Source organism: Echeneis naucrates, chromosome 2 (genome assembly GCF_900963305.1).
Source record: "Echeneis naucrates chromosome 2, fEcheNa1.1, whole genome shotgun sequence".
Lineage (NCBI taxonomy): Eukaryota > Metazoa > Chordata > Actinopteri > Carangiformes > Echeneidae > Echeneis > Echeneis naucrates.
The window spans coordinates 11,632,247-11,659,833 of record NC_042512.1 but is presented as its reverse complement, the minus strand read 5'-3'; the positions used below and the strand labels follow the sequence as shown (position 1 = coordinate 11,659,833).

The 27,587-nt window shown below is 44.9% G+C and overlaps 2 protein-coding genes across 6 annotated transcripts in view; one reads left to right on the top strand and one right to left on the bottom strand.

Annotated features, from left to right (window-relative positions):
* Nucleotides 1–20,461, bottom strand: part of mbd5 (methyl-CpG binding domain protein 5) — a 21,190-nt gene extending 729 nt beyond the window's left edge. Inside the window, exons 1-9 of one of the 2 annotated variants that reach the window (XM_029520824.1) lie at nt 20,356–20,389; nt 16,061–16,103; nt 13,214–13,844; nt 10,870–10,972; nt 8,676–8,847; nt 5,790–8,198; nt 2,173–2,393; nt 944–2,077; nt 326–399 (exon numbers count right to left, since the gene is read on the bottom strand). In XM_029520824.1, the coding sequence (XP_029376684.1) occupies nt 326–399; nt 944–2,077; nt 2,173–2,393; nt 5,790–8,198; nt 8,676–8,847; nt 10,870–10,972; nt 13,214–13,326 (4,226 nt within the window). In that variant the 5' untranslated portion in view covers nt 13,327–13,844; nt 16,061–16,103; nt 20,356–20,389. Of the gene's footprint in view, nt 1–325; nt 400–943; nt 2,078–2,172; nt 2,394–5,789; nt 8,199–8,675; nt 8,848–10,869; nt 10,973–13,213; nt 13,845–16,060; nt 16,104–20,355 lie in introns of both variants that reach the window. The other variant, XM_029520813.1, reaches the window with a different exon arrangement.
* Nucleotides 20,407–27,587, top strand: orc4 (origin recognition complex, subunit 4). Of its 4 annotated transcripts, XM_029520847.1 has the most exons (15): nt 20,407–20,469; nt 23,031–23,036; nt 24,014–24,076; nt 24,186–24,262; nt 24,901–24,991; nt 25,118–25,193; nt 25,333–25,418; nt 25,500–25,548; nt 25,638–25,789; nt 25,899–26,072; nt 26,164–26,250; nt 26,356–26,464; nt 26,554–26,649; nt 26,874–26,941; nt 27,041–27,587. In XM_029520847.1, the coding sequence occupies exons 1-15, from the start codon at nt 20,407–20,409 to the stop codon at nt 27,221–27,223; spliced, it is 1,380 nt and encodes a 459-aa protein (XP_029376707.1). In that variant the 3' UTR covers nt 27,224–27,587. The 4 variants fall into 4 exon arrangements, with proteins under 4 accessions (XP_029376707.1, XP_029376724.1, XP_029376716.1 ...); XM_029520864.1 differs by lacking the exons at nt 20,407–20,469; nt 23,031–23,036 and adding an exon at nt 23,349–23,364; XM_029520856.1 differs by lacking the exons at nt 20,407–20,469; nt 23,031–23,036 and adding an exon at nt 23,349–23,437.

The following is a 27,587-nucleotide window of genomic DNA, read 5'->3' as shown; positions in this document are numbered from 1 at the left end:
GTTGTTCAGTGTTATTCCGATTATTAGACACTAATATAGATTTTCGTTGGCTCCTTTGTCCTTTGTTGCATTATTTGTAGGCAGAGGCACACAACGCTAAAGGTGCAAACAGCCTCTAACAATATAAATGCAGGTATTTGGCCATTATGTGATTTGGATCGTATTTCGATTCATCGTGCAGCTTTCCAACAGTCGCAAAAGAAATTGATTAGTGTAACGGACTGTTCTAGTGTCATGGAAGGTGACAGTGGTGTGTTGCAATAGTGTGATGTTCTTGAATCGTTTCTTGAAGCCATGGTAATAAATGTTGAGCGAGTTCACTTACTTCAGGCCTCTCTTGGCGGCTCGGTCGAGTGCCTCCAGGTCGTGAGTTAGTGTTTTTAGCTTCTCTGGCTCTACCTAAGAAGGAGACGAGAGTAAACATCAGAGTACCTTGACCGTTGTAGGCGCAGGCTGAGAAATTCTCAGCCAGCCCAAATGATGCAAAATAAATTCTGCGGTTCATCAGTTTGTCATGTCTACCACTTAATTCTGCAGTCAGAAGTCAAACCTTCTCTTTCCTGAAATTCTAATTTGGCAGCTTGTTGGCAAGTGTTAAGATCGCGTTGGACTCCATCTGCCGCTATGGCCAGAGGACAAAATCACTTCAGACTTTTCAGAGTTGCAATACATTTGCATCTGAGGAAAAATTATATATAGTCAAACACAACTTCATCTCTCGTCGTGACTTTTCTGGCAAGCAACCGCGTCACGCTGGAAATGACTTTGCTGTAATCCAAGACTCAATAGAACTTGTTTTATGGCTTTCTGGGAAATATTGCTGGCTGCTACGCGTGCAGTGTACCAGACGCTAAAATCTGCCATCGATGGGCAGTTTTATTTAGTCTGGAAATTTAAATTGGCTGGTGAAATGATGACAGGTGGTCACACGCGGGTATCTCACCTTGGCCTGCTCCCGCAACTGCATAGCAGCGTTGTGCACTTGTTCGTCACCGGCCAGCTTGGCAGGCCAGGGTGGAAAGCCCTTCAGCTGGCCCCAGACCAGCTCTCCCATGTTGAAGGTCCTGGACCGGTAGTGAAGCAGCTCCGAGGAGGGAGAGTCTGGCTGCCGAAGGTCTTCCTCGCTGCTCAGGCTCTTTGTGTCCGAGGGACTGGGCGCCATACCGTTGAAGTGGCCGTTGTAGTGGCTGTAGTCTTTGGCTGTCGACAGGGGTCCCTCCAGGCTCGTGGAGGAGCTGGGTGACTGGTCGTCTCCTGTCAGCTCCTGCCGTGGGGGGCCCAGGACTTCTCCGTAACCCCGAGCGTTGAAGTGGGGGGTGGCACCGTTGATGTGGGTGCAGCGTTCCACTGTCTGTTCCAGGCGTTCCTTAAAATTCGCCGGTGTCCGGCTGCAGTTGTTGAAGCGATAGCCGTCGTCGAGAAAGGCCTTATCGTGGGCCATAACCAGACCGTGGTCGTTCGACCCCTCGGCGGGGCAGGGTGGGGCGGGAGCGAGGCTGGCAGGTCGCTCCATGCAGGGACTGCTCCTCACTTGGGTAGAACACTCCAGAAATTCCTCGCCTCCCCAGGCGCTGCTGTTGCTGTGAGCGTCAAAACCTCCTCCGTGCTGCGTTTCCCCGTCCCATCCGCCCCTGGGAGTCCCACGGCCAGGAGAACGGAAGTAGTCGTTGGCCTCGGGGCCGTCTGGAGTGCTCTTCCCTGGATCCATGTTCTTCTGACCCCGTCCCGGTCTCACCTGCCTTGGCCTGCTTTGTTGGGGTAACGCCTCCGCCTCCTGGTGCCCGTGCAGGACTGCACTAACTGCTTGAGGGAGGTTGACGGGCTCCCCTATGGAGGCAGCGAAGGCACTCATGGCACTGAGGGCAGGCACCGGACTTGCTTGCGTGGTCCCACTCACTGTGGTAGTAATGGTAACGTGCATGCCCTTGCTAGCTGCGTCCACCACAGCTCTGTAGATGGCGTCCACTGACTCTGGGCCTCCACCAGATCCCCTATCAGAGCCAGGTGTACCTGCTGGAAGCCCCTCTCCTTGGGGCTGCTGCCCCTCCCCGAACTGCGAGTGAGGCAGCATCCCCTGCTGTGGACACAACAAAAAAGGTCAATATATGATGACAAGGCCTTTATGATTCATCTGTAAAAGTGCAGAGATCAAAAGCTAACTCGTTGCCCCACCTGGTAGTTCTGATAGAGGCAGGCCATGGAACCAGCGTTGGCAATGTTACCGTCCGTGTAGGGTTGGTTGTCAGGAAAGTGCTGCTGGCCCTGGTAGGCCGGGTGGGAGGCCACCCCTTGCGGCATGCCCTGGTGGACCTGCTGCTGGTACATCTGACCTCCGCCAGCGTTGACATGAGGCTGCAGGCCTCCCACGCCACAGCCAAGGGATGATGGGTTTCCTGCAAAACCAATGGGACACACAAGTCAAAAGGATGCCGATGCAGCACTGCATTTAACTCATAGTGAAGTCAATGCAGCTGTACTTTCACGAAGGAAAAAAATATAATACAGATGTATGCTATTATGTCTGATTGCCTATTATTTTTAGGCAATAATTACATTTAAAATAGTGTGCCAATGAGACGGTTTACCACCTTGTTGCCTGAAAATGATGCTTCAAATGACTTGAATCAGTTTCTCTGTATAAAGAAGTGAGCATGATGAAATTTGAATTTAATGAGTAAAGAACTTAACACTTCTGTTTTTTAACTCTTTTTTTTCCTAATAGAAGCAAATAAAACACATCCACGAATGTCTACTGAGCAGCTGGGTGATGTTTATATATTTTCAGCTTAACTGTGCCCACCGCAATCTGAGCAGCAAAGCCCAGTGTATGCTTCTCAACGGAGACTTTCAAAATAAAAGAAAAAGTTGTACATTAACAATCTGTCCCACCAAACGCACAAGCTGCTGGCTGTATGTTACACACTGACTCCGTCACAGAACGTGCAACAACAGGAAAGGAAGAAAACATATCAGGGCTGCAAATGTATCAATGAATGAAGAGAAAGCCCAGCAGCAATGTTATGCAGACAAAGCCCAAGCAGATACAAAATCTCAAAGGCCTAATGCTCTCTGTGTGTGTGTGTGTGTGTGTGTGTCTGTGTGTGTGGATGAGTGGCGACTGGAGCAGCTGGTGCGATGTTACGTAGCTGAAGGGCAGCTGTGTGTGTTCTCCATTTTTTTTTTCTCCTCTCGTCTTTCTTCCCCTCTCCCTCCTCTTCTAATGCTGAGAGCCACGACTCGGCCAACCCCCTCCCCCTTCCTCCCCACATCCTCCGCCACTGCTATGATATAGTGACGGCTGTTGCCGAGGGCGGTTGCCATGGCTACCTAGTGATGATTGGTGGTGCTGTCCGCTGCCAGGAAGCTTGTTGGGGGAGTTGGCTGGGTGGATAAGGGGGGTTACAAGGGTTGTGCAGTGTGATTTTAGCCTGCTGGGGGATGGGGGGCAGTCAGCTGGGTGGCAGGGGGTCTTAGGGGGTTTACAATGAACTTTGGAGTATTTGTTGATGGCGGGAGTGGAGGGAGGGGGGGTTTTCAAAGCTCGCTAGCCGTCTGGAAACAGATGCTTAGAGGCTAATGCTATGAAGCCACTGACTAGGCCTCTTTCAAAGAGGTTTCAGTGCTCTTAAGACCCCTAACTTGTCATCCAAATTAGCTCCAAGCGTAGGACAATCTACACATCTGAGCTACTCAGCAGCGTTACGGCTGCCATTTGGTGACAAAATATTCTTAAACCACAAGCGCCGCTGAGTGCTTATGTGCTTTCTACCAAGGACCCTGGACAGATGAAGGACCTTCTTCAGGGGAGAAGTTGACTTCATTTGCTGTACTGGTCATCTGTGAAATTTCTAATGGGTTTTTGTTTTTTGTTTTGGTTTGGGACCACCAGAGGCACGACAGAACAATGTTCTGAATCTCCAAAAAAGACAAAGTATGGGGCTTACAGTGATGATTAAACTGAGGGTACAAGAGGGTATTTTCACAGTTCTCGCAAAGCAGATTTGTAGCTACGGGACGCACGTTGTTGTCCGTGCTCTAAAACAACCAATTAGAAAAGTTGAAAAGAAGTGACCGGGGACAATTTGTAGGAGAGAAAGGAAACACAGAAAATAGATTAGCGGCTATATAAACCTAAATAATATAAACAGGCATGACTTAAGCAACAGGCGAACAGGCTGCCTCTCTTCCTCCTCAGTTGAACTCCATATGGTGTTGAGTCAGATGCGCCTGCATGCTGGTTCAGTTATAATGAGAAATATTTCACTGTATTTACAAATGGCTTAAGACAGATCAATCTTTGTTTCATTTTTAACTTAGATTGGATTGAAGTAGGCAGGTGTTGCTTGAACAAGTGTGTCTTTTTGGGGCGGTGGGAGGGTGCAATATCATATTTGAATGCTTATTAAAAAAAAGCACACGATTCCTTCAGGCATTGAATGCAGAAAAAACAAAAAAAAAACAAAAACAACAACTATAAACCCGAAATACATTAATTTGCCAAACTGTTGCTGGAGTTGCTATGTTAATATCAAATATGTAAATGTCAGAAACTACTATGTGGAATGATTTTTTTTTTTTTTTTGGCTTGTTCCTAGCCCACTCGCAACAAACGCCACGCTCTACCTCCTGACCCGCACAGGACCAGCTGAATTTCAATGACTTGACTTTGGAGAAAATACAGAACAGAATAACACGGCACCTGGTGATAAGAACAGGTGGCCTGGAGCAGACCATGGTGTTATCTCCATTATAAACCATATGAAGACACACAGATGCATGATGAATACATAAACTAAGCTCAGTTCCACCGCGGATGGGGGACGGAAAAAAAATATCATCCAGGGCTTTTCTGTGAATTTAAAACAAACGCCAGACAACGTGAATGTCCGTAAACAGACACGCACAAAGTTATTCAGATGCACGCAAACAAACAGATGAACGCACACTGTAATACACAAGTAGATATGTACACAGTCATTCAAAAACACACACACACACACACAGGCCAAAACCCTCATCAAAGGCTTCACTCTGGTCTCTATTCAGGGTCCGTCGTTACTATAGCGACCAGCTAGCTGGGAGAAGCTCTTAAGAGTACCCTATCTGGGCTGCTTCCCTTAAAGCGTGATGCAGATCCCATTTCCATCTTCTTACACCATTGACTGATGCTAGCATACAAATAAAACAAAGGGAAACACTGGCTGACTGACAATTAGCTGAGCTTCCAGAGATGAGGGGCCTGCTCATTAGCTCAAAGATACTGGAGGAGCCAAACTGTCCAGGCTCAGGGCCTATCACCTAAATCCTTTGGGCTTGGGTGACTCATAACCATAGAAACCACATCTTTATCCAACCAGTAACTTATCACAGCAAAGGGAGAGGAAAACACATTCATTAACTGCACAGGGTGTCGACACCATCCTCCAGCCGGAGGGTGGTCGATAGCTCCAAAACAGCCGAGCCAAGCATCATTTTTAGGATTATTTCCGTTACTGGGGTGTCCGGGATGATCAAAGTCATTTGAAGTATTTATATGTAACATTCAGGAGCTTACTGTTCATGAATATCATCAATACCAATATGACTTTTAGCATTTTATATCTTGCACTGCAAGATATAAAAGATGATATTGTTTTGGACATGTAGTGGAGGGGGGTTTGTTTTGTTTTTTCAAAATGAATACATCTCAAACTCCTCCATTTAATGATGCATGCGCACGTTGTAGATTTAGACTTTTGAAAAACGAATTCTGTCGTTAGACCTGGTGTGCTGTGGTGTTGCTGTTTCACCTGGATCAGAAATTGACTGTGTGCAGCTTCCATCACTGCCTCCGTGTGGCATCGCCACCATGTTAGTCCGCCCCATTCCGTGAAGGAGGTTTTGCTGTGAGGGATGGGGGCCCGGATGCGACAGTGGTGGGGGATTGGTGTTGGGACGTCCGAGTGGCATGCCATCGGGGCCCACCGGTGCGCCGCCCGGACCCATAGGCCCACAGTTACTCATAGAGGAGGCCTGCATCGGGGCCATCATGTCAGGGAACTGTCCTGGACGAGACCCCAGATGGCCCCCGGGCGTGTCCATGGCCTGGCAGTGCTGCATGGCATCTACTGGTCCCCGCAGCCTCTGCTGAGCAAGGAGGTTCTGCTGAGGGCCACCGGGCACCATGCCTGTGCTGTCGTTGTAGTGCAGCTGTGCGGCTCCTTGAGGACCCTGCCCTGGCCCTGGACAGAGACCTGGACGATGGCTGTTCCCAGTCAGGTTGTGAGAGCTCTGGCAGCTCATTGACTGGAGTAGCTGGGCCATGGAGGTGTTTGGGGGAAGGTTTCCAAGTCGGCCTACTTTTCGCAGCTGCTCAGTTGCGCTGGGGCCTGCGATGTGGGCTCCTCCCATGCTTGATTTGTTAAGCATGTTGTAGACCATGTTGTTACTGTCGTGGTTTGCCGCAGTGCTGCCTGATGACTGCTTTCGTTTGCGCATGGGGTCCCTCTGCTGGGCCATGAGCTTGTCTCGAAGAGCTGCCCGACCGCTCTGGCCCTCGGGAGTGGTAAGCAGCATGGTGGAGTTTGGAGGGAGCATGGGGTTTAAAGTGCTGTGTCCCTCCGTGCCTCGAGGGCCGCTCAAAGAGCCAGGGTGTCCGCCGCCCCCGCCGTTACCTCCGCCGCCTGACCCCATGCCTGCCATACTGACTCCACCACCAGCCATCCCAGCAGTGCTGTTGCCAGCAGTGCTGAGTTTGTTTTGATTTGCTAGCTGTGCTTTGGCTGCAGCTGACAAGAGACTACTAGCAGGGAAGGAGGCTGCATTCTGTTGGCTAAGGATCTGGTTGAGGGGCATCCCCAGGAGTCCCGGGTGGCCCTTCTGGGAAGCGCTCGGGGTTGCCATTGAAGAGGATGACGAGGAGGACGACGTGGGCGAGTACATGGGGTTGCCGTGCTGCTGGACGCCGATCGCGTTTCCCATCCCGGGAAGCAGCTGGGAATCTTTGTACTGGTGGAGTGGGTCTGTTTTGTTGGTAGAGGGGCTGGAGGGCATGGCTGGCCTGGGAGATCCCATAGCCGACCTCGGGGAACGAGGAGGGACCTTCATGGTGCCGCATGGGGCCTGGTGGCCAGAGGGCATTGCAAAGTTCCCGTGATCGGAGGACGTTGAGGATGAGCGTGAGCGATGAGGGGAGGCCTCCACTCTTCCGAGGGCAGGCCCGCCCATGTGGACAGGTGAAGTGACAGGAGAGGGGGACATGGAGGAGGCTGGACCGCCCTGTTGAGTCCTCTGAACGTGGCCACTGTGTCCCACAGGCCCAGGCTTCACCGTGGGTAAAGGTAAGTTGCTTGGCAAGGGAACAATGGCGGGAGGGGGTATGTTTACATTCATCATTGGTACCTGAGAGTGGATGTTAGGCTGGAAGTTGGAGGGGTTTGGAGCATTGGCGGGGGGCTGGCTGACTGGTTTGCTGGGGATGGGGTCCAGAATGCCTAAGGGATCTTTTTCAGAGGTCAACTGCCTTTTTTGAAGGGCACAGGAAGGTGGTATGGATGGAGGGGGTGGAACAGGGTGCACAGTGGGCTGTGTTTTATGGTGAAACGCCGCACGGGGCATATCCACACCAGGGGGGAAGTTCCCCCGTGGCATGTTCATGTTCATGACAGGACTTTTGGCAGTGGCCGTCGGGGAGAGGGGCGTGCTAGTCCTCCCTGTCATGGCACATGATGGCTGGCCCGCAGGGGAGCCATGGAGCATCACACTGGGTGGGGAGAGAGGCGTCCTGCCATTCCCATGGATGGAGGCTGAGCCGGGACTGCCGGTTCCTGGAAAACCACAAGGATTGGTCCTTGGAAAACCCTCAGGGCTGCCCAGAGTGTCCGCACTAGGAGACTGCGAGCCATCTCCATACAGTTTAGCACTGGAGGGAGACGGGCTCAGCATGCCTCCGTACCCTGCCCGGTAAGGGGATTTGGGGCCTGGCTCGCCACTGCCCAGCCTCTGTGGTCTGGAGTACCCAGAGTAGATTTCGGGTTGCTGCCCTCCACCCATCTCCTGGGGTGGATACAGCCTCTGCTGCTGCTGCTGTTGTCCAGCTGCCATCATCATCTTGAAAGGACTCTTGCAGTCAGGGCCAACAGCATTGGGCTGGCCATCGTGGGGTTTAGTCCTTATTGCTCGTTGAGTAGCGGAATGTGCAGCAACCACAGATGATGTACCTTTAGGCCAGACAAAGGCACATTTAAGTTAAATCAATACCAACACTTGGACAGAATGTGAGATAAGGCAAGAAAATCAGCACAGTGGCTATCAAGGTAACTACTGAAAACCAGTACTAACATGCTTGATCTCTAAAACACTCAGATCAGTTCAGAAAAACAATAATAATCTAATCTTCGTCTTTAATTCTTATGTGAGATTCAGAGGCTTGAAAACCCAAAAATCACTTCTTTTACTGATTCCATGTTTCATCACTCAGGAATTTTCAAATCCACATTCGAGAGGTTTCCTTCCAAGCCTGAAAGTTTCACAAATATTTGACAGCCCTGGTCTCTCACTCATTCAGTTGAAACACAGACTAAGTTACTGCACACAGGAGCACAAGAATTCAGCCTGCCTCTCCGAGTTTCACAGTCAAACGGAAACATTGATTTTTCAGTTCCCCTGAGCTGAAACAATTGTATTTGGACTCATACCTCCCCCAGGACTGGTCAATGTCAGAGGTGGGTGCGTCTCCATGCTCTTGTGCAACGTGGCCACAGCCAGAAGCTTCCTCTTGTGAATGCAGAGTTTGGTGACATCTTCATCTGCTTTCACATCTTCTGCTGTCCGCTGCTTGACAACCGCCCCTGGGTCGAAGTTGAAGACCTGAAATTAGAATAAATTCAGTTCCAATGTTATATTTTTATTTTCCATTCATACTTGGCGCCAGAATGCTCAGCTGGATACAATTGTCTGACAATCATCATTTACTCAAGTAGAAGATCGGGCTTCATGGCTTCAAAGATAAGTCTCATGGGTTGGCAAATCCCAGAACATCTGAGGATGCTGTGGGTCCAAGGCGAGGCAACACGGCTCTGTTATTAAGTCACCCTTCGTGGTGCCCTGTAAATATGCAGCAACCCACCCAATCTACATATGCTTGTGAAATAGTGTAGACACATTTTTTTCATCTAAGCATAGTTTGAAATTTTATAGAGAGTGTTTCACAGCGTATTAGCATAAAGCCAATACGAGCATTAAGCACAATATTAAATTAATGCCGTTTGGAAAATTTCTTTTCACCACCATCCCGGTTCAGAAAGGCATGTAAAGGCGCATGTAGAGGAGTGGAAGGAAGAGAGTGTTTTAGAACTGGGGAGGTTCATATTTGCTTTATTAAAAACATCAATAAGAGAAGCCAACATTTTCACTGATCGGATGACATCAGCCTGACAGTGGCTGGATCGGACAGACGGGGCATGTTGGGGACGAATTTAGCTTCAAGAGGGATAATCGGTCAGATTACTCTATGTAATGTGATACAGTGGATGCTTCAGAACACCCCGACGTTTGTAGATTGGTCCTTCACAGAGATCGGCGGAAGCAGCCAGTGTGAATTTATTTCATACGTCCTGAGCATATGAAACTGGAGCACAGAAGTGGATTGGGCTGCAGGAAGCGGTTTGAAAGCTTTCTGTGGGCATTTTAATACTTCTTCACTCCACCATGAAAACTGGTCGCTATTGGAATTCAATGAAACAGACATTAATTCAAGCGGACTCCGGCCGCTAGGCTCTGTGAAGGACAAAAGTCCAAACCTTTTACAGCCACCTTTCACGCTGACAGCAGTGACTTTTTGACACTCAAAAGACCAATTCAACAAAAACAAACGGCTCACTTAAACAATAGTCTGTCAGAAGTTGTATTCACCTTGGTTTAGCTCGAGTGACAATTTCCTCCTCACAGACATGTTTACTTCCTCCTCATCCCTCCCTGCATCTCCTTCCCTCTGTTGTAGCTGCAGTCATCAATGTCAAATGCGTAATGTGTCCTATCTTGAGGCCAAGAGACATCTAGACCTGATTGTCTGCTCTGAATTAAGATATCATGTACTCTGAAAAGTCATTTAGCCAACGCTCGTGGAACTTTGTCTGTATCACCATCATCATCACATGCGCCGTGGATGTCACTCAGTTTTCAAGCAATTAGCAACTTTAACAAAGTGCTACTTAAGTCATTTAAAATAAATGAAATATCAAAATTAACGAACTATATTAACTAACAGCTGTACAAGGCTTCCAGGATGTTAAATCAAATTCCCCCATCTGTGTTAAATTCGTACTGAAACAGATTGATAACAGAAAATCTGCAGAATAACAACTGAGTGGTCAAAACCCCTGCACAGGCAGTCATGCAGTGTCTTCATTGACCTTTACTTTTCCTCCAAGAGTCACTATGAGGTATTGAGGAAAACATTAAATCTTCTTACAATGTGGCTGTGAAGGTAACCTGAAAAAGCAGAAGCCGGAACAGATCCATGATCATCAAACCAAACAAAGATCCTGCTTGACTTGATCTGTGACTGCACTAAAATGACATCCAGTTCCCTTTTGCCTTCACCGTCACCCTACAGTGAACAGCTGATGAATAAAACCCATTATAAAAATAATGGCCAACATGACATGTACGCAAATGCCACCTACTCATGAACGTTTAGATTGGACTGGGAGATTTTTATTTAGCCTCAATTATTGGGCAACAGCATCGACATTTCATTTGCAGGTTTGGACCGCCACCTTCATCTTTCATGATGCTGTTGTTCTGGAGCCAAGTTGATATCCAGCTGTATATATATAAAAAAACAAACAAACAAACAAACAAAAAAAAAAGCCCACACATTGAATTTACCTTGTGGAGGATGAGTGGGCACTCCAGGCCACATTTGCAGGTTCCATCTGTCAGCAGGTAGGTCTTCACCTGCTCCAAGCTGGACAGCACAGAGCCACTGGGACTGCACACAGAAAACAACATCAGGCCTAGAGCAGACTTCCACCGCTGGAGCTCCACAGCACAGATACTCCAATGACATCTCGTGTTTATTAGCATAGTTTGAAATGGGCTGTTGAATATCACTAAGTGTTTTTGTGGTCCTGAAACTCAATAATGTTTCGCATGTAATTTAACATTTTTTTTTTTTTGCAGGATTATGTGAATGCTCAGTGTTCCCACCACTATTTTATTTTATTCCACAACAAGGGGGTGGAGGGAGGGGGGCCCATCAGCGTTCCAACAGATGTAAAAATGCAGCATGGTTTACAAGCTTGCGACCGTGACATCAAATAGTTCAATCCTCCCACTTCACAGAGCTACAGACATTCCATTGAACCAAACGCTCTGGACAACAGTGAATGGACATTATTATTTGGTCTTAAAAGTGCAAACTCAGCCAGTTTATCACATCATTATATCTATCTACCCCTGCCACTGCTGAACATCTAGACATGGAGCTTGGGCATCAGTATGGTGCCATTCATTGTTGTTATTCATGCATTTGATATTTGAGATTTGTCCCCTGACTTCTAATGTCTATTCATTACATTAATGTTGCACCCTTTATCTAAGACGAGTGCAGCACTTAAGTTGAGTCGAGTGAATGTGCTAGCTAAAATAGTTTTGATGAGATTGATTTGATTTTTACAGCGAGACAAATTACTTAACTCTTCTCCAACCAATTTTGGATGAGAAAGTGGTGACTTTTTTCCACCTCCCTGTGTGTGATGGTTCACACACAATGAATAAATCTGAGGTTTCTTTCCTTCTTTCTCTCCTTTTTTTGTCTAATCAGAGTAAACAAGGACTGTTAAGAAAGTGACAGGGAGGTGACAGATGCAGTAAAGCAGGCTTAATCCACAAGAAATGAAAAGCTGCACCGGAGAAAAACCTGAAAGATACCCCCCTGTGAAACATTCAAAACAAGCAGCCAATGACAGAACAGTATGTACCATTGGTTTCCATCAAACACTTAACACTGATAAGTTGACAAAACAACCCAGCGACTGAATCATTAGTCACAGCCGCTGTGAAAATATCTGGCATGAGGATCTGTTGCTGCACATCCCTGAAGCAAATGCACATTTTAAATGTTAACAATATGAGCAAATCCAAGTGTGCGGTGACAGTATCAGGCCACGGTCACAGAAGTAGACGGGATTCTTTCCAACACCCAAAATAAACCTGACACCAGCCCACCGCTTTCGTTCATTGGAGCTGGTAGATGCACACGATGGTGCTCATATGCCAGGAAGTATGATGTACTGTCCAAGGGCTCGACCATTTAGTCAAAATCCTTGTTGCACCGGCTAACAGATGACCAGTGCCAATAGGTGCAGGTTTGAAAACTACACTCAGGAGTTAGTTTTCATGAGGCCTGCTGTTTAAGGACCATATATAAGCCTAAACATACCCTGAGGCTGAGGCTATATATGCTAAAATACTGATAGAAAAATCTAACTGCCCTTCTAATGGTACATGTTGTGATTTGGGATTGCAGTTGGAATAACTGGAAATAAAAACAAACCAAGACTATGATATTTTTGTTGGGTCTTGCACCAAATACGTATTCCTTTCTGTCTGAAGAATATGATTCACAGGACAGGACGTTTTTGTAGCTTATGATGTTAACAATGCACAACAATGAACACCCTTATCAATAAAAATTGCAGTTTCTTGGAGCTTTTTTTTTTTTTTTGCTTGGCCAGATTGAAGGGGAGTATCTTTGGAATGACTATGCAGTGCTACAGGGGTACAGGGGGATATCATATGCATCTAGATTTCAACTGCTGCTTCCCCAGAGCTGTTAAAAGAATCTCACTGTGAACAACACCATCACAAACAGCTAGTATGTTTCTGTTCTCCTGCAGAGCCGATCAATTAGGATCTTTTCCATGCGGCGCAAGTAAACAAACTCAATGGTGCTCTTTGATTTAAAGGGAACGGACACCAAAAGCTGATGTTTATCACAAGTGGTGACATGACATTTGGACTGTTCACCTCATCTTTGTTGGTTTATTGCAAAAATTTGGTTCTGGCTTATGAGATGCGACGCTTTTTGGTTGAGAAGGAAATTCTAATTAATTTGATGACATCATAGGAAGAAAATGAATTCTACTGGCCTGTTTTTTCACCGTTTTTCCTCAAGTTGTGTCGAGTGTGTGGGACAACTAACATTCTGTCATCGATGGATTTCTCATACCTTATGTATATGACCCCTCCACCGTGCTCCGCCTTGCGCTGCCAGCCAATGGGGACCTGGACAGGGACAGCCTGCCGCTCATCTCCTGCCTCACAGTCCTTTCCGCCATTCATTGCTCCACCGGTTTTACGCTCGACACCTCAGAGGTATATATATCAGACATCAACCGGTGTCTTTGCAACGTACGTCATGTTCGTCTTCCAAAGCCGTGGTGGAGGTGGTGGTGGGAGGGGTGAAGAGAGGGGCTAGGGTATAGCGTTATGATTCAATGTGGGACTCTGTGGGTCTCAGGCGGCGCCGAAAGGGGTGGCGGATGAGCGGCTGGTCGGGTAGGGTGAGGCGAGCTCACGGCAGACCCTACCCTTTGAGCTGCTTCATGGCTATAGTGTTGAAAAGCGCACGGACTTCCATTACTGCATCTTGCTGTTCAGAGCCATCCAACTCGCAAAGATGCTGAAAACGAGAGGATCAGGAGTTGGCTTGTGCTGTGCTTTCACGGAAAAGTCCTTTATTAATAGTTCTTCACCATTTGTCTTGTGTCGCTCAGAGCACAGTCCCTCAGTCAGACAAGTAGAATATGTTCAACATATTGGTTCCCAAACGCAGTTGGGTAGTGGTATTCCCATGGTTCCTGTAAGGAAGGGCAGAAAAGAGGGCATTATTGAATCTGATGGGAGAACATAAATTACATCGAATCAAACAGTCATTTAGTTTAAAAGCAATTATGTATGTTGTCCTATGAACAGAAACACTTCAAAATAATCGTGGCAAAAGCTGTAATTAAGAGTTAAAAGGGCACATTGATGGCGTAAACGCTGACTGACGCATATTTTGACAATTGCACTCACTTTGCCTGAATCAAGTAACTGATTATCTCTCATTTGAAATATCATAAATTTATCTTGCATCCTGACTTTGCAGCTGTTTGTTTTGCACTGATCTATTGTATTGTTATGATTTTGTTGGAGCTGGAGTGGCTAAGGAGATAATCTGAAGGTGGCCAGTTCGATTCGACTCATTTAAAGTTTTGTTAATTGATATTGTCGAGGAACAGAAAAATAAAACTTCAGTTTTGTTTTGTTTTTCAAACATAATGTGAAAATGGATTTCATAAAATTAACCAAAAAAAAAAAAAGGGAAGAAAATCTAGAAAATGATTTTTCTGGAACTGGCATTCAAATCTACGTTTCAGGATCTAAACCTTTTCACCAAAATGCAGCCCTATTTGAGTCTAATCTGATATTTGTGTTTCCATAACAATAACTGGTATCTGCTCCAACAAAGGCCTGATTGAGCAGATACTTTGTCAGTCGGATAAGGCCAGTTCACCAAGTTCATCAAATTTATCTTTTTCATCATTGCCAGTACGTCTTACTCATGTGGAGTCACAGAGTCAGTTTTTACTTTTAAACCCAGTCCACGTGCTGGCAACACCACATGGCACCATGAGCTAAAGAATGAGGATTGAGAGTGGACAGAATACAAAGGATATACTGATTTTCAATCTTCAATTCTGACTCCAAATTAATGAGTTATCATCAACAGTAATTGTCTATGAAAACCTGAAGTCTGGATCCCAAACTGCATTTAACAATAGGCGCCAAAGGCCAGTTCCATGTTGGATCTGGTGACACGATGATTTAAAAAAAATAAAAAATAAAAAATAAAAAGTGAAGTTGTTAAGCTCTGCAACCAATTAAAGACATGAGGTAGAAAAGAGCGACAGATATGAAAGCATGATGCATGATGACAGCAAGCGTGGCAGACGAGCTTGAATGCACCAGTACCCAAGTCAACAAAACCACAGAATTGAATAGCCACAGGAACTCCAAGCCCACCGTTTATTTATCCGACATGTTTAAATAAGAACGAAATTTGGATTCAGATTCTATAAACTGTGCTCATTCTCTAATTGTGTGGAACTAATATCTAACCTTAATCAGGTCGCTACAAGGATTGATAACAAGCCAGCAAATCAGATAAATGGAGATAAATAAAAAGCTATTTAGAAAAGACACGTCCGGTGCAGATATCAACTCAGTCTGCAGGCCGACGTATACCTGTTCACCATACTGTGCAGTTCAATAGCATGATTGCTTTGAGTGCTTGTTTGTCAAAATATACTAAAGACTCAAGACTAGACTTGCACTTATAACACAAGTCTCTCTCCATAATGCCTAAACTGCCCCCCAAATTGCAATTCTGCAGGTCTGCTCAGGATGAACTTTTTTACATCATGTTATTTTAGGTCGATATTAAAACTTAAACGTTATAACGCACGTAGGCGTCTCATCAAAAGATGGCGTCAAAAAATAAATAAATAAATAAATGCATTGAATTTTTATGCAGTCTTGCCGGCAGTTTTCCCTTTCTCTCAGAAAATGGTCTGACTAGAAGGCCATCAACGGTGGCAAATCAGGCTGAATTCAGCCCGTGAATGACAGAGATACATGTAAAGCCTCCTCTCAGCCGCCAGTGCTGCTGACTCATAACTGCCCTGTGAGCTGCTGAGACCAAACCCAGCGACACCACCACAGAGGAAGAGAGGCGAGGAGGGTACCGCTCACAGTGGCACAGTAAAAATGAAGCAGCATTAAATGTATACTGTTTATTGAGAAATACGCAGCTGCAACACATGCACCTCTTCATCTCGGGAGAGCTGTGTTGCATCCTATCTGAGAAACCACCGCATCATTAAAATCTCATTTCCCACAACTCCATGTTTGGAAAATGCAGAGGTAACAGAGAAAACATGATTTCTATTGTTGTGTTCACACTGGAGGAAAAAAAACTAATTATTTTCCCCAACAATTGCTTGGATGTCTTGGGCTGTGACAAATCTCTCACCTCTATCTTTAAGACATCTATTTGGTGTTTTGTCTTTTCCTGTCTGGTTGTGACAGAAGAAAAAAAAGAGAGGAGGGATGATAAGAGAGGGTAGTAACGTACATTTTTAATTCAACCTTTGGCAAACCTTGCATTCTGTGAATGTGCTGCCTCGCTGACGTTAAAGCATGGATTTAAGCTCAACTTTCGCTATTTTTCTGCCACGTCTCGCCACCATTTCCTGACTCAATTCCTACACCCGAATTAAATGCCATATTTATTTTTGATTTACTATTCGAAGCAAAAGAGATGAACATGTGCAAAGAGGAGGGACACAGCGGAGCAGAGAAGGGGTCAAATTCGGATCGGCCAGAAATGCAGCATGAATTCAAGTGTTCCACTGGTATCGGATTCTTTAAATAAATTTAAAAGGATAGTTTTAGGATAGTTGTAAAAAAGTGGAGCTAAAAATGTATTTTTCATTGCATTTATGGGTTTTGACATAGCATTGGCTGTGTGCGCAGCTGTGGCTTGACATACATCCAAAAAGACGCAGTCACATGATGGGCTGCAGTGGCTATGGAGCGCAACGACACAAGTTTCACAAACCTAGGACAATGCTAACACCATGACTGCTGCTGATAGGATGGATGTAGGTGATGTGACTGCACTGGACTATTCAACTATTTAGCAACAAGAAGCAGAAATGAAGGCTCCAAGGATGAAGCTTCATCATTGCTTCCGATAGCAAAGTGCATGAAAAACACAACTAAAGCCCAGTGAACAATAAATCTGCAGGACTGTCATCTAATACTTCACATCCACGTGAGCTATAAATCAAACACACACTCTTCAAATGAAATGCATGCATACTCTTTATCAATACAATTGGACTTGGCATTACAATAAATGGCTATTGGCAAAATGGAGAATCTACTGTTATATATCTACATTTCTGCTTCGTCGGGACGCAAGGCATCAAATGTCGTCCAAGTTGTGCGTTAAGTGTGTGGCACCAGCAGTATTTAACTTGATTAAATGACAGCCCCTTTCTGGGTATGCATAATAAAACAAGTCACATGCAGAGAGCTCCACTGCAGCTTTTAAGAGACAATGAGTAGGTATGTTGCATTTAAAGGCTTTTTAATGATGTAGCTTACTTATATTAAGTAGAACAGAACATTCACGTCATTGTCCTTTTTGCCAAAGGCTCAGGTTTATAGGAAGTTTCAATTCAATAATCCAATGAATTTCACAGATCATCCAAATTACTACTAATGAGACATCCTAAAAGGCTTATATGGGAAGGGAAACAATGTAACGCTCTCGTAGATCATGGATGAGTTGACAAGAGCACATCACGTCAATAGGAGGATGTATGGTAAGTTCAAGGGAGTGTACTCCTATAAGACAAAAGGAGACAGTGGAAAAGGGAGACATTATAAATGATCTTACAGCAAATGAACACGTTTTCAGTCCCACTATTCTTTCAAAGTATGACAATGCCTCTGTCAGAGGCTTATACTGCTTATATAACTTTTTTCTAAATCACATGATAACTTGAGGGCTCACTGCAGTGACAAAGGTCTGAGATTTGAGAAGACTGTAAAAACGGTATGAGTGTTAAACATTTTGCAGCGACTAGGAAGGTAAATAAGATTATTTATTTACCATTTCCCACTTTCCTCCGCAAAATAATGTGAAAAGATAAAGCACAGCACCACTGGGAACATATTTTGGGTAGTAAACAACATGCTTTGGCACAAAAAAAAAAAAAACAAAAACCACCTTCCATGTGTTGGGAATTCAACACATTTTGGACTCAATCTGGATGTAAACGTCATAAAAGCAGTGCGTTCGAAGACTAGAAAAAGTTAACGCGAATAAAGACATAAATGCAGACACCGGGGAGTAATAGCAATGCAGTCTCAGAGAGAGAGAGAAAAAAAAAAAGGTTTTAGATATGAAATCACATCAAAATGACGAGTGGAAGCCAAAGCCAAAGGTTCTTGAGTAACTGAATTTGCGGTCCATTAAGGATGGCAGTTTATGTAAATGAAAATGTTCTAATGTCCAGATTTCAAAGAATATGATCAGACAAAGAGGCCTGTGTGCATCTCATTACATGGTCAAGAAGTAGATTGCTTTCTATTATTATCTGGCATCATTTAAGTGGTCCTTATTGTAATATCTGGCTTATTTTGTTATTTTTGCTGTAAAATTATTGCACCGTAACAGCTCTTCATTATTGCAGTGATTGTGCATCATCAAAGTGCGAGTCTGCTATTTACTTTGCCTGTAACAAAGGTCTAGTAAGCCCACAATTACTTTTAATTGTCTTTACTCATCCTGACAGGAAGAGGACAACAAACTTCATCTAATACCTGGTACAGCAGCTGGTAAACTTTATTAACTGCCTCATGATGCAGCTCTGAAAATAACGCCCCCTGAGGAACACAAGCAAAGTTAACCAGCATTTGGACTGCAATAAATTCTCACTCGATTCCGTCGCAATGGGAAGTCTTAATTCTTCAATGAGTGCCAAATGAATGAAGCAGATTAAAAGTGATAACAGTGAGAGGGCAGCATTTCTCCGACCGGTAAAATCAAGGCCACACAAACTCAGAGTGCCACGACCTTAAAAGACAAGCCGATCCCTAGCGTACCCCGAGTGTCACATATTAATATATAATTTACATTCTGGTTATTTGACCAAACACCAGTATTTAAAGCTACCTGACACAGATTGGCAGGCCACAGGTGCATTAATGAACCAGTTACGGTCAGATTTTCACCTGTTGGACTGCTATTAAACAGAAAATAAACATGTATTCCATCCCACCAAGTCAGAGGCTAATGTTGATATTGCTGTCATTTTGAATATGGAATATAAATAAGGGGGTATCATGTAATAGTCACAAGGTGAGGTCGTCCAGGGCATGGTAGAGTGACAAGTCACCGACTGCATTTTAGCATGGATCCTGGTGCTTTTTAGTGAATTCGTGTGTGCACGCTCAAAGCCATGCACTCACTACAATGTCCCTAAAATGCACTCAGTGCCAGGGTGAAGCGTTTGTCATGGGCTGCCAAATTTCAAGCAAGAGTTGGGAACAGGTAGCAGTGCCCGTAAAAAGCATTTAGTTTGTGAAGCATGCTAAAAATGGAATAGGACACAAAGTGTGCAACACAAACAGAGGTAACACAAACTGTCTGACTGAAGCCAAAACCAGCTGCCCCTGATCTTTCAATAACTGGCTTGATTAAAGCCATCAATTCTCAGCCTTGCATTTAAATCTTGCCCTAACGCCATGGAGTTAGCCAAAGCTAGCTCTAGGGGTAATTTAGCCGAAATTGCATTTACAGCAGCCATCAAAGTTGACAGCCACACAAGTTGGCCAGCTGGATGACAAGTCTTTCACCCCACAACTGGACAACATGACAAACAGTTTGTGTACAGTATCACGGCGACCATAGGTGCCTGGATGTTAGATAATGGCTAATTAGCTTGGCTGAACATTAGCCAGGCTGCATATCAACTGTGCCAAGTGTTGCTCTAAAAGCGTTTTAACCACAGCGGTGTGGCGTGTGTTATTGTTTAGCACACAACAGGGCGAGACGGGCAGCTCCGGCTCCGCCGTCCGCGGGGCCTCGGCGTGAAAAAGTGACCGTGTCAACAAGCCAGATCAGCCACGTCTGACTGGGCTTTTTGATGCATCGGACACAGCATCTGAACTAGCTGGGGGGTTAGCATGCCAAGCGTCAGCTGTCTAGCCACCGTTAGTTGGCTAGCCAACTAGCTTGTTGTAACGAAAATGAATTAGAGGGCGAGCTCCGGTGCGCTAATAACATTTTAGCATTTAATAGGCGGGTGGTAACGGCGGCCCCCGTAACCCCGAGACCCCCGAGTCCCGATTCAGACCTCAAATTGTCGAAGTAAAAAAAAAAAAAAAATTAAAAAGCAAACTAGGCCCCGCGTTGGGGGGTGGGTGGGGGGGTTCGAGCCAAGGGGGCCAGGCAAGGCCAGGGCCAGGCCGAGTTAGCACGGGTTAGCCTAGCATGCTAGCTAACATCCGTGCAAGCCCGTTGCGTTCGCAGGGAGCGAGAGAGCGAGAGAGGGGGAGAGAGAGAGCGAAGAAGAAGAAGAAGAAGAGAGAGACGCGTTTCAACCACCAACGTTTGTCTCTGCGTCAAATCAAACCGTAAACTGCCCGAGCTCGTCCGGGCGTCCCGGCGTGTGCGCACCGGCGCCGAAACACGGAGACGAGCGAGCAGCGGTGCGTTTCTGACCTTAGGAAAAATAAAAATAAGAAGCCTACCCATTAGTTCTCTTGCTTCTCTGCTGGTTCTCCTACACTGGGATATTGGAAATGATGGAGAGGCGCACGGCGCATGCGCCGAGCAGGAGCAGGAGCAGCCAGCAGATGGAAGAGGTGAAGCACGTTTTCCTCCAGAGCTCGGTTACACTTACACTTACACACACACACACACACACACAACCTCTGCACGGCCAAAGTTAACGATCACAAAGATATGACACCTGCACAGAGCCCAGACCGACACCGACACACACCTCTGCGGTCCAACAACGGGGAAACCTAATTATTAACGATTACATCTCATTTGTCCCACTTCCAAGCCTGATCTCGTTTTTGCTCTATGAATGGGTTCAACCACTCTTGGAACAGTAGTTGATTAACTTACCTCTTTAATCACCTAATGTTTTCTGCTCTAATTGTATACACTCTGAGCACCATCATACGTTTTGTGTAAAAAAAACCTTGTCATGTAAATTATTGTAGTGAAGTGGATGTGTAAAGTCTCATAAAATGGACATACTCAAACAAATAAATTCATCATCTGTGATTTTATTTGTCTGGTATGTTTCCTGTGATTAAATACACAATAATGACCTCTTATTACCAGGGTAATTTGTTGATTTTATTGTGAAGTTGTCTGTTTGGATTCCTGCACAAGAGCACAAAAGATATCTGTATTGAAGCTTTTGTGAAGTAAGAGTCCACGTGACGTGGAATTACAGCTATTTTGTTGACACACTAGGTGAAAAATTCAAAGAAGCGGTATTTGAATGAGGGAAATTTTCAAAGAAATGCTAAACGAAGCATGCAGGAGCCATAGCAAATAAAAGTGTCGACCCCGAAGATGCCTTCAATCTGGTTTTCTAACAAAAAATACATTAAAATGCAAAAAGAAATGAGATGGTCAGGTTAAGGTGAGTGCAGATGCAGTAGGTGAAAACAAATGAAGGGTCTGTGAATGGTGCTTGTTTAGGGCTGGGAGTACTGCGCTCATATCAACCTGTAGCCTGCATTACACAAACAGGGTAACAGGGTCTAAGAAAAGGAGCCAGGAGACTACATGTAACATATATGATGCAAAGTATCAGTCATAGTATGCTTTATCTGGATATAAACTGAAACATATCTAGTCCCAAAATTAATCTGCAGTGTTGCTCCACTTTGTTGATTAGGCTGAATAATTCTTAATTTTTGAGATTTTTGTTTTACAGATGCGTGATCACCTGGTTTAGTCTCAGATCAAAACCGCAAACGGCACGTACCAGCAGTCCAGCAGAGGTTTTTCCTTCATTTAACAAAGGTGAAACAAGAGATAAGCCTTTTCAATAAGAACATCTCTTACTGATCAAAAATTGTCAAGTATTAATGGTCTAAAAAAGATAGAAAATTGCCAGGCTTGCTCTTCAAAATACAATACGCAAAACTTCAGCTCTAAATCCTGAAGAAGTTTTACAGAATAACATCAAATTAACTGTAAAGAAATCCAAATCCACTGTCAGCAGTCCTTCATGTAAGAAAACTCACAAATAATAATCTCATTAACAGTAAAATAGTTATTTTGCCAGTAGCTAAGCGGTATTGTGTCACTGTTTAACGAGGCACATTGTGTTACAAGGTTATTACAAGCTGCAAATTGTTGTAATGTTAATAATTAATCACATTAGTTGGAAGGTTTCACATAAAAACTTTTATCACCCTGTGTATCACCTGGAGCATTTTATTATTATTTCATCAGCTATCATAGAGAAATGCTAAAATATTGCAAACGTATAAAGAGAATAATTGGTAAAGGCCACAGTTCTTTACATTGATACTAAACTGACATAATATAAGGATCAAAAATGGCAAACAAACAGTAACGGTCAATAATGTGTTTCTGAGAACGCCGCAGTTAGATTGTTGTCACTGAAAAATAAAAAAAAATCTGAAAATATGAAACAGAGTAAAATAGATGCCACAAAATATAATATCCCCAGATAAACAAAGATTGTGAAACCTAAGGAAGAGGGGGAAAAAAACAACGATTTGAAGTAAAAGAAGATTAAGCAGCTCGAGGTGCAGTTTCTTGAATTTTTTCTGAAGGTCAAACCTGAGGAGATGTTCAATTAATTCATTGTATGGCTGCTGTAAAAGGGCCACTTCATGTATTTTTAAGGGCAAACACAGAGCTGAATGCGAGAGCAGAGAGTCGTATTTTAGAATAATGTGACAGGCTGAACGTGAGCAGGAGCTGGGAGACAATTTGTGAGATATCTGGTGGTTTATGGTGCTTTTTTCATCAGTCAAGCAAAAGCCACAGGAAACATTTAAGTATCTCCAGAGCTTCATCATTATTGTGAATGAGTAAAAGATGTTGTTCTGCAGCCAACCGCCAAGCCATTCACATAAACCATCCCTCCTAATTTTCTTCAAATCAAAGCAGCGGTGGAAGGTATGGCCTTAAAAAAAAACAAAAAAACAATTAGCATGACATAATTACAACCATCAGGGTAATTAACTTCCCTGTTTTGATCACATCTCCTGATTAAGACAAAACAGCACAGATTTTATACTTCGTTGTTCTCTGCAACAATAATAATAAAAAAAAAATTCCTCAAACAGATGAATACTTAAGCAAACATTACTCAAACAAATGGAAATCTTTGGGGGGCCCTTTCCCAAATTGAACAACAGAGAGTGGAGTCATTGTGTTGTGAAGGACTGCAAAACAGCCTGAAGGTGGTGCAGGTATCAAAACTACAGACACTACTGCCTTTTCTCTGCAGGTGGCGATATTTACACATTCACACCAGCGGAGCTTCCCTCTGCTTTTACTGTGTGTGTCTGTGTGTGCCATTCTATCCAATTCTATCTATTTTACTTTGCCATCGGACCGCATGTTAGAAAATCTGTCGATCTCGTTCTCTTCCGGCGCGCAGCCAATCAGAGCCGCGCATTCAATAAATACAGGAAGCTGTCACAGCTGGATGAGCAGTTTTCCCGCGAAGGCCGAGTCCGCGTCTCCTTCAGGTTTTTCCTCTTTCTAACTTTATGTGAAGACGTCGTAGAAGAGCTGCCGTGTTACTGCCGAGTTATTTTAAAGGTGCTGCTTGTTTTCCTGTGCACACGTCAGCGTGGAGAGGAAAGTGTCTCCAAACTCGGTTGTTACATGATAAAGATTAGTGCTTTCCGCTCATCGCGACATAATAACGCATGTTTTAAACCAACCGGTGGTGTTTTCTGTATAATATAGAAATCAGTTGCTCATTCGGCATTTATAAAATTTTCTTAGGATTCAGCGATACATTGTATTGTTAAGTTGACAACATTATTATTAACAACTCGTCGGAGCACATCGTCAATAGTTTGAAGCGGTTATTTAAGTGGGCTTGCATTCAAATCGGTGTTTCTTGGTGCATTAGCAATGTGCCGAATTAAATGGTAGTTTATGTTGGTCGAGAGCAGACCTGAAGTTGTGTCACAGCGTAAACGTTTACGTGTAAACATCGAGATCACATGTTGTTTCGGCGAAGACTGAATCGGAGTTCGGCGGAAAGGTGTTGGGAGTCCTTGACAAAAGCCTTTAAAGCGGCTGTGTTATGAATTTCACATCACTCACATGCTGCGTTTTTGGGGGCCACTTCGCTCACCAGTGTCATTTTCCGTCTCTTCTGTTCAGAGCATCATGAGCAAGAGGAAGGTGAAAGATGCAGCTCTGCCTGTCGGAGAGTGCATCACGCAGGTCTGCATCAAGCAGCTGTTGACATGCTGGACAGCAGATGGCAACGCGACATACTGCTTCAAGTTGTTTCACTGAAATTTGGATTGAGTTTATTTGCCCTCTTTTACAGGTTCAGAAGATTCTGCGGGAGCGACTTTGCCATCAGCAGCTCCCTGAAAAGCCGGAGGGATTAGAAGCTCAGCACAAGTAGGTTGATTTCACCGGTGCTGCGGCGAAAGTTGAAAAACAACAGCTTGTTCAGTGGTACTCTGCATATATTCAGCATCATTGATGGACTTGATGATTTCCTCAGTTCGTGGGTCGGTCCAAGCCATCACTCACTGCAACCTCAGAAGTTTTGGCATTGTGGCTTAAAAAAAAAAAAAAAAAAAAAAAAAAAAAAAAAAAAAAAAAAGTATTGTTCAAAGTTAATCATTGACCCACATCGTTTCAGATAAGATTTCTCTTGAAGGCTTTCAACAACGGCACATGAAATCTTACAAAATGACAACCATGGAGTAAAAAAAAAAGTCTTATAAAAGAATGCAGTGACAGCAAAAGAGGCGGGATGAGGAGAAGAGTCATAGAATCTGTAGCAGAAGTGTCACGTTTTTTTCAGAGGCGAGGCGGCGCTCAGTGAGTTTTGGTGACCCAGTTCAGTCTTACCTGGCTGACAGCGCTGCTCCACTTCGGAGGCTACCAAAGCTCCCAGGTGCTGCCTCGCAGTGAAATGGCCCTCCAACGCTGAGGATTGAATCATTTCTCCAAATTCAATAATGCAGAGATTCATGTGTTGCAGTTGAAGGAGCGCAATGGGTACTGCAGTCAAAGATATGTCTTTTCAGACACCTCCTGGAGCTGCTGAAACGGACAGCTGTCCACGGGGAGAGTAACTCTGTGCTAATCGTCGGTCCCAGAGGTGCAGGGAAAACAATGGTGAGCTTAAAATGGGCTTCTGGGTAAAAGCGGTTGAGAAGATGATGAATTGTGTTGAAGTGCAATGAAATCCTGGGAGGCTTGAGGTCTCTGATGGGCTCGGCGTTTGTGCTTTTGTTCTCAAAGTTGCTCAAGTGCGTGCTGAGAGACCTGCTGGAGGAAACAGAAGCACAGAAAAACCTGCTGCAGGTTCATCTCAACGGTACCGACCGGCTCCTCACCATGCCTCATTTTACGCCTTCAGAACTTCTCTCATTTCCCAGAGCGATAAACTTAGATCTTTTCAGTGAAGCTGCTGAAATGACGGATTATCTGACACGCTTCCTGTCTGTTTGCGGTAGGTCTCCTGCAGACTGATGACAGAATTGCACTCAAAGAAATAACACGGCAGCTCCACCTAGAAAACGTCGTTGGTGACAAAGTGTTTGTAAGGAAAAAGAAATTCATCAGTTTTGTCATTAAGAATAGAAAAAAAAAATTGCCATAAAGACATTTGTTTCATTTTCAGGGGAGTTTTGCAGAAAATCTCGCTTTTCTGCTGGAAGCACTGAAGAAAGGTCATCTTCATTTTCTAAATTTGCTACATTTTCTAAGTTTCTCATTTACATTTAAGACAATAAGAGTGCGGTTTAATGTTCGAGTCCAGGTGATCGCAGCAGCAGTCGCCCAGTGCTGTTCGTCCTGGATGAGTTCGACCTGTTCGCCCACCACAAAAACCAGACTCTGCTCTACAACCTGTTTGACGTCTCCCAGTCTGCCCAGGCGCCCATCGCTGTGGTCGGCATCACCTGCAGACTGGTGGGCTTCACATCCTGCTTCCGTGTCCCAACAAGTCATAGAAAAATCTTCACCGTCTCTTCTCACCTTTTCTTTCTCTGTTGCTGCTGTTGTTGTCTTTTCCTTTCAGGATGTCCTGGAGCTGCTGGAGAAGCGGGTGAAGTCACGCTTTTCCCACCGACAGATCCACCTGCTCAGCAGCCTGACGAGCACTCAGTACCTGGAGCGGGTCCAAACCCAGCTCAGCCTGCCAGACCATTTTCCAGACGGCCAGTTTGCTCAGGACTGGAATGACAGTATAAAGGTGAACTGACCTGTGCTCAGTTTGGCCATGAAGAGAAAAACTTTATTTCATCGCAGCGACAATCATTGTTTTACTTCTTTTTCTCTTCCAGACTTTGTGCAGAGACAAATCTGTGGGGGAAATTTTGCAGAGACACTTCAACTCCAGCAAAGACTTCCGCTCTTTACACATGCTGCTGGTGAGAGTGACACAAAACATGGTTCCACATCGTACGCAAGCTAACATTTCAGGTGGCAGCTGCAGATGTCAACGCGGCAGGTTTGAATCTGTGTTTCTCTTGCAGATGTTGTGTCTGAGTCGCGTCTCCGTAGCCAAACCTACCATCAAACCCATCGACGTGCAGGAGGCCAGCAGGGTGTGTTTTGCCGACGCCACGGCCAACATGCTCCGTGGTAAAGTCTACGTGAAAAGAGAATTGTCCTCAGACACCTCCTCCAGACTGGTGAAATACAGTTTTCTATTTTTTTTATTTTTTTTTTAGGTTTGTCCATCTTGGAGCTGTGCCTGATCATTGCCATGAAACACCTCAACGATGTCTACGAAGGAGAGCCATTCAATCTGCAAATGGTTCACAACGGTACAAGCAGATACAAGCAGATGTGTGTTTGACATAAACAGAGAACAGGGAAGCAGCAGTTTTCAGTTCTTGCAAGTCCAAAAGCTGCAGGAAAAAGGGACTGTGTGGTGGCGTAATTAAGAAAAACAGCATATACAAGAGACGGCAAGAGTTTTTAGCTGCGAGGCTGTAAATTATGTCGGGTTGTCCGTCTAAACAAGTGTCTTCTTCTGACTTGCGTTCAGAGTTTAAGAAGTTCCTGCAGAGGAAGTCAAACTCCATGTACAACTTCGAGCGGCCTGTCATCATGAAGGTTTGTATGAAATCTTTTTGTTTTGTGAAAGTAGCCCTTCAGGGCAAGGACACGCGTTAAACCGCACTCCCTTATGCTATACCTTTTCTGTATACTCAGGCCTTCGAGCACCTGCAGGAGCTGGAGCTGATCCGGCCCGTCGATGGCTCCTCAGCCAAAACTCAGAGGGAATACCGGCTGATGAGGCTCATGCTGGACCACAGTCAGATCGTGGAGGCCCTGCAGAAGTATCCTCAGTGCCCTACTGAGGTCAAGCAGTGGGGCATGTCAGCGTTTGGCTAGTGGTCCACTGCACACCTGGACCCAATGCAGACATGGATCTGCTGTGCCGCAACGCTGCAAGAGAAAATGTTCTATTACCCCCGCGAGTTTCTGAAATTAGGACAAATGAAAGGATCTTGCGCAACAGCTTACCAAATTCACGTTTTCCACGGAAACCAGCACTACAGCTTGAAGCAAGGACTAACATTAACCTGGGGGAAGAAAACATGGCAGCTGGAATGGAGGATGATTTTTTTTTTTTTTATGTTTTTCATGGATCGATGCTGCGATTTATCACAACAAAAACTGTCATTGTGTTGTGTTGCTGGAGTCACAGTACGTTGTCGAAAGGTGTTACATTAATAAAATCAGGATTCTGAGTGAG